This window comes from Vigna radiata, chromosome 8 (assembly GCF_000741045.1).
Source record: "Vigna radiata var. radiata cultivar VC1973A chromosome 8, Vradiata_ver6, whole genome shotgun sequence".
NCBI lineage: Eukaryota > Viridiplantae > Streptophyta > Magnoliopsida > Fabales > Fabaceae > Vigna > Vigna radiata.
The window spans coordinates 20322798-20333277 of NC_028358.1; the positions used below are offsets into that span (position 1 = coordinate 20322798).

Genomic DNA, 10480 nt, shown 5'->3' on the forward strand with positions numbered 1-10480 from the left:
CAATCTTGGATTCAAAGTAGAAAACTTTACAAAATTTCTTGAACCACAAGTTATAGAAAATTTAGTGCAGCAGAAAATCAAAGTAGACTACGCAAATAATAAAGTCGACTACGCAAATAATAAATTCGACTGAATGTAAAGGTATAGGGATAGAGAATTCAAACGCAGGTTTTTATACTGGTTCAGCCTCAATGCCTACATCCAGTGTCCTTCCAGTACCAGGAAGCAAATGCACTATAATGGTCAAGGTTTTTACAACAAGGCTTTTATAGAAGACCTCCACGTCAAAAATATAAAACACCTCTCTAACCCTCTAACCAAAATATAGGCAAACTACACAGCAAGACTTGCAGCAAGATGTCCCTTCTCCTGTAATCTACAACCCACTTTGAACAATCCTCAAAGTGTATCAGACTCCACGAGTCCAACCCCCATAGTCACAACAGGTAACAGTAATCACCACGGATGCCAACAAAAATCTTGATCAACCTAGAAGCACCTCAATTGTGCAGATTCTGATCAAGCAGTAAGCGCAACACAATTCTCCTTCAGAAACTCTTCCAACGCTAGATCACAACCGTCTTCTTGATGAGTTCTTGGAGCTCTAAATCTTAGAGAATCAATCTGAAACAAAATATGAAATTGTTAGTTCATCAAAAAGTCTTCTGAAAACAATCAGGTCTCGTCTATTTATAGATTTCTATAAATCAGACACTCCTGTAGTCAACTATGCTACTAATAAAGTCGACTTTATTATAACATTATTACAGTTAAGATATAATATCAGTCAATACAGTTGACCAACATTCAATGCTCAACTAACTTTTAAAAATATAGCCGTTATTGTTCATGAGCATAATAAAATTTCAAATCAAACAACTAATACAGTCGAATGCGTGGCGCACACAGTCGACTTTGACACTGTAGTTCACTTTGAAATTCTTTTCAATGTAAAATCTCACATAGTACTGTTTCTAAAAATCTGTGCATAGTCACAAACTTAATTCGACTTCCCCCATAATGAAGTCGACTTAAAACTTGTAGTAATGCAATACAATGTAAGTTCATAAATGTGCATGTGGTTTTCTTCATTCAAATCATGTGTAATGCAACCAGATATGATGTAACATATATAAGCTCAGTAAATGTGCATTCACATATCAAGATAAACACAAAAACATGTTCAACAAGATATCAATCAATAAGCAAAAGAACATGTAACACATCAACAATACATGTGTTATTAAAAATGTGTTGTCATCATAAAAAACCAGAGTGATATAGATATTGTGTTGTCAACAATCTCTACTAGTTCGACAGAATCCACCCTAATGATTGCATCTGTGCTTGGTTAATTGGTCATTCATGATAAGAACATTTGTTGGAAAGACTGTGATTATGTGAACACCATATTGAGTTTAATGGAAGCAATGCATCTATACATCTTGACTGATATTTTTATGATGAGCTGAGAGTGATTACTTGTCTTGGAAGAAAGAGTTTTGGAAAGTGTTAACCCATTGTATTGATTGTTTGAAAACTGAGTTACATTTTGTTTTGCTTGAGGACAAGCAAAATTCTAAGTTGAGGGCTGTGTTAACGGTTGAAAAACCGTTATTTTCATACTTAAATTTGACATTAAACATACCCTTTATGACTTAGAATTAGTTTGAAATCATGCATTTTGCTTAAGTTAGAGAATAAGAGAGTCAAAGTTGGCTTTCTTGGTTTTATGCTTGGTTTTCCCTTGATTTTGTAGGTTTATTGAATGATTGGAAAGAAAGGTTGAAGTATCAAAGGTTGCAGTGCAGAAAAGTCAAACAGAATGCAAAAAAGTCAACTAGTCAACCAGAAAAGTCAACTAATCAACCAGAATGCTGAAAAGTTGACCAGAGTGCCACAGGCAGCGCTGGGCGGTGAGCTGGGCGATGGCCCAACACTGAGTAGTGCCGCTGGGCGGTGGTTTTCCAGTTTTCATTGTTTTTCGCCTGGGCGACACCGTTGGGCGCTATTTTGGGTGTCGCACCTACCGTTGGGTAGTAGCCCAACGTTGAGCGCTAGTTTCTTGGGCCTGAGGCGCAAAAACACTCTCTTCATCCCTCAGAGGCGGATTTTGGATGCGGGAGCTCCAATCTATCAAATCTAGTGTTAATCTGTTCATTCTTTCCATTATTTTCATCTAGTTTCACCATGATTATGGTGAACTAAACCTCCATTGTTGTTGGGGAATTGATGTAATCCTTTAAAACTCTCATATATTGAATTGATGCTTTATTCATATGCTTTCTTTCATCAATTGTTAAAGTTTTTCGTCCATTATATTTGCATGCTTTGTTTAAGACATTATTCAATAGCATAATCTTTGATTCTATCTATATGGACATGTGTGGGTAGATCTAGACATGAGGGAATCCTCTCGGTAGCAATATTACCTAGACATAGGGATAGGAGGACCGATTGTCTTTAAGCTTCTATGCGAATATAATGCATGATCAATTGTTAAGGAGACTAGACATAGTAAACTAGTAATTAGGAGTAGTCTCTTTTTCACCAAGATATTGGGATTAGGGTAAATTAGAAAGTGGCTTTGACATTGATGAAAAAGTCGAATTCTTATATATATGAGAGTGGATAGGATGAAATCATAAACCCCAACAACACAATTCATTCATACATCACTCACTTGCGTTATCTTTTGGTCAATTGATCAAAACCTTTGCATGCATATTTAATTTTCATTTTTGCATTATAAAACCCTGATTTTTGTTATTCAAGTCTTAAATAGTCAAGAAATCACATGAAAGTGTAGGCCTATGAGTCTCTAGGGAAACGATACTCGGACTTACCATTTATTATTACTTGATACGATTCGGTACACTTGCCGAAGTGTTAACATAGAGTTTAAATGATAGATTAATCTCACTCCCTCTTTTTCTATGCCTAGAACAAAAGACAATAACCTACGTTGGAATCAAAGAGTGTGAAACTGTGTTCCAACAACTAAAGAGGGAAGTCGATGCACTGCCTATTCTCAGCCAAAGAGGTCCTGACATTGGTCTCCTCAGCTCGACAACCAAAAGAAAAGATGAGTAAGCGGGGAGAAGCTCAGCCAACAGAGGACTAACTTGGTCTGCTTGGGAGAAGCTTGACCTAGAGAGATATTCAAAGGGTAAGTAATTTATTGGCCTTAACAACATACACCCAAGTGGCAACATGATAAACTCAACGACTGCATGGTCGAGTCTCAATAACATATAAGCATCTTTAAAACTAATATTCTCCTTTTATTCTTTCTTTCTTTTATGACTAACATAACAAGGATCATAACCTGTTTTTTATTTGCCTTTCTCTCTAAGTGGCATCTTACTAAAGCAAGATAATCAAATAAGGTTAACATGTACAATATCTTTTGAGCCATCCAGACTAAACTAAGGACTTAAAGCTCGAGAAAAAGATTCGCTTGGTTAATGAACTCAACCATAAGAGAATAAAACTCAGTTGATAAGCTTGGCTAGCAAAGTAGGAGCTCAACCAATAGAGCAAGAGCTTGACAAATAGAGTAGTTGTTTGACCAGTATAGCAAAAGCTTGGCTAATAAGTTGTTCCCTTTAGATATCGAAATATGCATTTAACAACACTAAGATGGATTTCTCTAGGATCTGACTGAAATCTTGCACGAAGGTAGACACTAAACATTATGTTAGGTCTAGATGCGGTGAGATACAAAGGTGAACCTATCATTTGACGATATAGGGTATTGTCCACTTTTAGCTCTAGTCTAGTTGTTGGATGCATTGGAGTTTTCATCTCTTTCGCCTTATCCATTTTGAACTTTTTGAGCACCTCCTTGATGTACTTTGTTTGATGGATGTAGATCGTGTCTTGTTCTTGCTTGATTTGTAATCCAAGAAAGAACTTTATCTCGCCCATCATACTCATCTCGAATTCTTCTTGCATCATGATTGAGAAGTCTTGGCACAATTTTTATCAGTAGGCCCGTAGTTAATGTCATCAACATATATTTGAATGATAATGAAGTCTTGATTGACATTTTTCCTAAATAGCATGGTGTCTACTCGACCTTTCATAAAACCATTCTTGATAAGGAAGAGACTTAGCCTTTCATACCAAGCTCTAGGAGCTTGCTTTAATCCATATAAAGCCTTGTTAATTTTAAATATGTGTGTGAGATTCATTTGACACTCAAAGCCAGGGGTTGTTACACGTACATTTCTTCCATAATGTTGCCATTTAAGAATGCAATTTTGACGTCTATTTTTTATTATCTGATTCCATTGAACGCTGCGAATGATAGAAGAATGCAAATGGTTTCTAACCTTTCTACTAGAGCAAGGTTTTTGTGTAGTCAATTCCTTCTTGTTAAGAGTAGCCTTTCGCAACTAGTCTTGCTTTATTCCTGATGAATTTTCCATCTTCATCTAGCTTGTTACGATAGATCCATTTAGCTTCGACTGCATGTTTTCCTTAAGGTAACTCAATGAGTTCCCATACCTCATTCTTCTTGATTTATTTAATTCTTCTTTCGTTGCTTCAACCTAAGAATTATCTTCTAGAGCGTGATTGACGTTCAATGGCTCAATTTGAGAGATGAGAGATGTGGTAGGATGCTTGTGATACACTTTTGTTCTCACATGCTCTTCTAGATTTCCTATGATCTTTTTTGAAGTCTTTTCAATTATCTTGTCTTCTTAAATAATCAATTAGTTAGATAACATTGGTAACTTGCAAAGAAGGCTAGACTAAAATGAAGATGTAACCTAGAATTGGTCTAAGCTGACTTGGTAACCTGGATAGGCTATGAAGTGTTGAGATTGTTGACAACACAATATCTATATCACTCTAGTTTTTTTATGATGACAACACATTGCTTAATAACACACATATGTTGTTGGTGTCTTATGCTAAATGTTTGATATATTTATTGAACATGTTTATGTGTTGTATTGCTATGTGAATGCATACATATTGAGCTTGTAATTGTTACATCATTTCTGGATGCATTGCACATGTTTTAATGAACGAAAACCATAAGCACTTTTATGAACTTATAACTGTGTGACAAAGCTGCAGTAAAGTCGACTCCATCATTAATTGATTCGACTATGCTAAAGTCTTTGTACAGATTTTGAGAATTAATGCTTTGTGAGATTTTGAGAAGAAAAGAATTTCAAAATGATCTTACTTGTCGAAGTCGACTATGTGCGCTACATATTCGACTGCATTATTTGTTTGATTTGAAATTCTGTTATACTCTTGTACTCTAACGACTATATTTTCAAACGTTAGTTGAGCATTGAATAATAGGTCAACTGTATTAAATGAGTTTTTATTTTGGTTGACTGAATGTTATCAGTTTAACTGAACTGTTATAACTGTCATAACTTAGTCGACTGTATTAGTAGCTTATTCGACTCAGAGAATGTCTGTTAAAACAGAAATCTATAAATTGGCTGAACACGAAGATGTTCAGAGACTTTTGATGATCTAACAATTTCATTTCTGTTTCAGATTGATATCTCTGATCTTAGAGCTCCAAGAATTCTCCAAGAAGACGATGGTGATCTTTCTTGAAAGAGATTCAAAGGAAGACTGACTGCACACATATTGCTTGATCATATTCTGCACAATAAAGGTGTTTCTGGTTGATCAAGATTCTGGTTTAGCATCCTTGAAGATTGTTGCATTGGACCTGTTGTGATTACAGGGGATAGACTCGTGGAGTCTTGTTCACTTTGAGGATTGTTCAAAGTGGTGTTTGGCAGATTGCAGGAGAGGGGACATCTTGTTGCAAGTCTTGTTGTGTTTGCTGCCTATAGTTTGGTTAAGGGTTAAAGAGGAGATTTATATTTTGGTTTAATGTCTCAATAGGTCCCTATTTTCGTCCAGAATCTGAAATAGGTCCCTTTCTTTTTCGGTGTCTCAATTAAGTCCTTATTTTCTTAAAATTGAATCAAATATGTCCTTATTTTCCATCAAATTAAGATGACGCCGTTAAGAAGGGTATCTTGACCGTGTAGTTTTTATTACATGGCATTGAAAATGTGACTGAATTGTATTTTTTTAATTTTTGAATTAAAAAATGAAGTATATACTTCATTTTTTAATTCAAAAATTAAAAAAATACACTTCAGTCACGCTTTTAATGCCACATAATAAAAAACTACACTATGAGCATATCCTTCTTAACGTCATCATCTCAATTTGACGGAAAGACTCTATTTGATTCAATTTTACAAAAATAAAGACTCAATTGAGACGTCGAAAAAGAAAGGAACCTATTTGAAATTCTGGACGAAAATAGGGACCTATTAAGACATTAAACATTATATTTTTGACGTGGAGGTCTTCTATAAATTTCTTGTTGTAAAAACCACAACCATTATAATGAATTTGCTTCTTGAAACGGAAGAACACTAAATGTAGACATTGTTGGCCGAACCAGTATAAAAACCAGTGTTTGATTTTTTCTATTCCTACACTTTTACTTACGGTCGGCTTTATTATTTGAGCACTTAATTACGTTTTTGTATTTCAAAGAAGTTTAAAAAGTTTTATACTTTTAATTTCAAGATTGAAAAAAAAAACTTTAATTTTGATAAACTACCAATTTACTCTTTCTTAGTGAAAAAAGAAAAAAAAAAAAAAAATATATATATATATATATATATATATATATATATATATATATATATATATATATAAAAGACTGAGGATTTAAACCGAGGTAGTCCAACAGAGACACCGGTTGGGGTGGATGAAATCTAGATGGTTAGTTCCATTATGCACCGAAAAGCAGTGGGTGGAAGTGGCGACGTGGGTGTGGTCTCTTCACACGTTTGGTTGGTTCAACAACCGCAGGCACTGATGACGTGTTTGTTTTCTATTGGGGCTGAATTGGAACGCAAGAGAGTATGAATAGTTCTCTCTTCAATGGCCGTGTACTCGCTCATAGGCCACAACAATGGCGGCAGCAGAAGAAGATTCCCCTGGAATTCGCGTCAGCGGGATGCAATTTTCCTATGAAGCTCAACAACCGCCGCTCTTCCTCGACTTCAACCTCAACGTCAAGCCTGGATCGCGGTGCCTCCTCGTCGGTGCCAACGGATCCGGTAACCTAACGATTCTTGTTACTGTTATTATTATTTTTGTTGTTGGTGGTGATGTTACGCGTGCAAGAATTTCAGTTCGTTAATTGCGTTTGTACAGGTAAGACGACTTTGCTGAAGATTCTAGCGGGGAAGCATATGGTTGGAGGAAGAGATGTTGTGCGCGTGTTGAATGGTTCCGCTTTTCATGACACTCAACTCGTCTGTAGTGGAGATCTCGCTTATTTGGGCGGATCCTGGAGCAAAAACGTTGGCTCCGCTGTGAGTTTTGTTTTTTTGTCTTCTTTTTATTATTATTAAATATATTGTATATTTTCATGATTTCTCGATGTGGTTATGGAAACTTTCCGTTTTTCGTGCGTTTACAGTTTGTTAATCACTATTTGTTCACTTATTGAAATAATTATCTTAGAGAATAATGTCGTACCGACCATATTTGTGCTAGTCTGTTTTGATTGTTAAATGGAGAAAGTAACATTTAGGATATAGAACGTAATAGTGGAAGTTTGTATAAGCTTCATAGTATCGCATCTGATTATACAACTGCTTTGTGTGGCCTTCGAATTTTATGTTGAAGCTTTTAACTGAACACTGTAATTTCTTGGTGACCGTGCGGATGGAGTTCCTGTTTATCTTGTGAGCTACCTACTAGGTTTGCACGCTGTGAACCAGTGTTTGCCTTTTTAGCTACGGAAGACACTTTCAAGTGAGATGGTAGCGACACACTCTCTGTACACTCCTTTTAAATGCGCTTTTTCATTATTAGCTAAAATGTGTCAGCAATTCACAATGAATTGCAGTGTGTGTAAAAGACATCTATTAGAGACTCTGTTTCTAACACTCTTCTACTTTCAATTTTGTTTTAAGCTAGTGTCATGTTTCCTTTCCTTCTTGGTGACTATTTTTACCAGTATACTAACGTAGTTAGTATAGAGTGAGAATAGGTTTTACTGTCCTCTCTTCTATCGTTTTGTTTATGCATAATAATAAGGCGTAAATAATCTAAAGTATAGTGGTTTTCTTAATTCATAGACTAGAATAGGTACTTGTAAATGGTAATGTGGGTACTTGTAAATGGTAATGTGGGTATAGGACCAAAGGTCACCCATACCTTTTATCTGTTTTGAATATGTTCCTTAAAATTAGGAAGCTTAAGTATGTCATAGGCCTCTGTTGTTGTATAGAGTAGTTGCATAGCTTTTGTGTTCTCTTTGGCCAGAACTAATAACTACAGTTTGATTTCTTCCTAACAGCCATGTGTTATCAACCTGGTTCATAATGCGGGCTTTTGGTCCGAACAAGAGCCTGATTTTCATGAATTACAACACAGTAACCCACTCCATGGCCCCAGTTCTCTAATAGTTTTCTTTTGACACAATTGTTGGTATTGATTTTTCTTTGCATAACATTGGGTGGTGCGTTTACAGAAGAATTGAACCTAAATCTCTACCGTAACCCCATTTAGTAACCTGCTTTTTGTATGCTTTGATTAATTTGATTTCAAGCATTGATGTAGTTGCTAAAATATTCAGGGAGAAATTCCACTTCAAGGAGACTTCTCTGCCGAACATATGATCTTTGGAGGTGGGTTTTTGGATGGAGTTGTCTTTATTGCCAAAATCATTTAAATCTCCATTTATTATTTGTAAATATCAAGAGAAAAGCTAAATATCATCTCATGTCTCCATCCGGCTTTTGTAATGTTGCATTTGAGTTTCTATACAATAATTAGCAATTCAAATATAAATTTTATTTGGTCCTGATGTATGATAGAACTGTGGTGTTCTCTACTTTTCTCAGTTGAGGGTGCTGACCCAGATAGGAGAGACAAGTTAATTGAGCTGCTTGATATCGATCTGCAGTGGCGAATGCACAAGGTATCTGATGGGCAGCGGCGTCGAGTGCAAATCTGTCTTGGCCTTCTTTATCCATATAAGGTATTATTTTGTCTATGTACTTCAACAGGTCAAATCAAACCGAATTGTATAAGTGGAATCCTTGAATGACACTTCAGGTTCTCTTGCTTGATGAGGTCACTGTTGATCTGGATGTTGTGACTCGGATGGATTTGTTGGAATTCTTCAGGGAAGAATGTGAACAGGTATTTGCATGCTCTGTCTATGTACATGCTTGAAACACACTAGATATGCTAATGAAAAAAGTAACAAGGACAGCCGCAATGTGGCATTAGATAATCGCTGGTCCTTATTGGAATGATAATCATATTAAAGTATAATGATTTGAATTTGATCTTCAATTCCTACAAGGGACGAAGTATAGTGGATAAATTATTACCTCTTAAAAGAAAGGCGATAAATGGCCATTTTGCAAAAGCTGGAAGCTTGGGTTAAAACACGATGCTTATATGATTTTCTCTTTTTGTAGAGAGAAGCTACAATAGTATATGCAACTCATATTTTTGATGGACTAGAGGCATGGGCAACTCATTTGGCATATATACAAGATGGTGAACTGAGAAGAGCAGAAAAGATATCAGATGTCAATGAGTTGAAATCTTCCACTAATCTGCTATCTGTTGTTGAGACCTGGCTCCGTGCTGAAACAAAAGTTGTAAAGAAGAAACCTGTCCAAAAGAATTTTGCCAGTTCTCCATTCTTTTCATCCAGACACATGGCGTATTATCGATAGTCTCTTTGGTTGCTTATATTTTCAACATTTGTCCTGGAGTATTTGGGGGCCGGCCTTGGGTGGTGCACTCTAGGGCCACTAGACATATACATGAAAAACATGCTTAATTCATACACTACTGTGGGGGGAAAGAAGAACTTAAATATTGCAGTGATTTTAAGACAACTCCTATAAGAAAAAGAAAAAGGAAAATGTTTTCTAAGACTCACATTTAGAGAAACTTTGACTTTGAGTGACATGATATATGTATTATTTATTGGAGTTAATTTAATTTCTACAGCATTGTTGAAAAAAAAAAAACTGATGTTGTTAAAGTATCATTTGATTATATAAAATTGTTATGAGAAAAATATAATGTAAAAAGTCAAACAATTTTCATTGATGTTAAATTAGAATGAAACTGGTAGATCCTTTAATGAACTTGAGATTGAAACTCAAATAATTTTAGAGGGTTTTTAAAAATCTTTCTTACTTTCATTTTATATATATATATATATATATATATATATATATATATATATATATATATATATAAGTTTTAATACAAAAGTACATGAAAGATTATGGATCTGTACTTAGAACCCTAGCTGCAGACTTAAGTACTATAATAGATATACTGGACATACTATAATGAAAATCAAATTTAAGATAATTGAAAATAAACAAATGTTGAAAATTTAACATTTATGATTAAAAATTCAATG

At 35.2% G+C, this 10480-nt stretch overlaps 1 protein-coding gene across 2 annotated transcripts; it reads left to right on the top strand.

Annotated features, from left to right (window-relative positions):
• The first annotated feature begins 6750 nt into the window (after positions 1-6750).
• LOC106772836 (ABC transporter I family member 19) lies at positions 6751-10076 on the top strand. Of its 2 annotated transcripts, none has more exons than XM_022784863.1 (6): positions 6751-7130; positions 7228-7388; positions 8660-8711; positions 8928-9064; positions 9160-9228; positions 9513-10076. In XM_022784863.1, exons 1-6 carry the CDS (start codon positions 6983-6985, stop codon positions 9774-9776), a joined length of 831 nt encoding a protein of 276 aa, XP_022640584.1. In that variant the 5' UTR covers positions 6751-6982; the 3' UTR covers positions 9777-10076. The 2 variants fall into 2 exon arrangements, with proteins under 2 accessions (XP_022640584.1, XP_014514929.1); XM_014659443.2 differs by having other exon boundaries at positions 6754-7130; positions 9142-9228.
• The last annotated feature ends 404 nt before the right edge of the window (positions 10077-10480 follow it).

Excerpts from the sequence above, each read along its gene's own strand:
- LOC106772836 (XM_014659443.2), top strand. The coding sequence starts at position 6,983 with ATGGCGGCAGCAGAAGAAGATTCCCCTGGAATTCGCGTCAGCGGGATG. Across the intron at positions 9,065-9,141 it reads GCCTTCTTTATCCATATAAG|GTTCTCTTGCTTGATGAGGT; the intron begins GTATTATTTTGT and ends ATGACACTTCAG. Across the intron at positions 9,229-9,512 it reads TCAGGGAAGAATGTGAACAG|AGAGAAGCTACAATAGTATA; the intron begins GTATTTGCATGC and ends CTCTTTTTGTAG.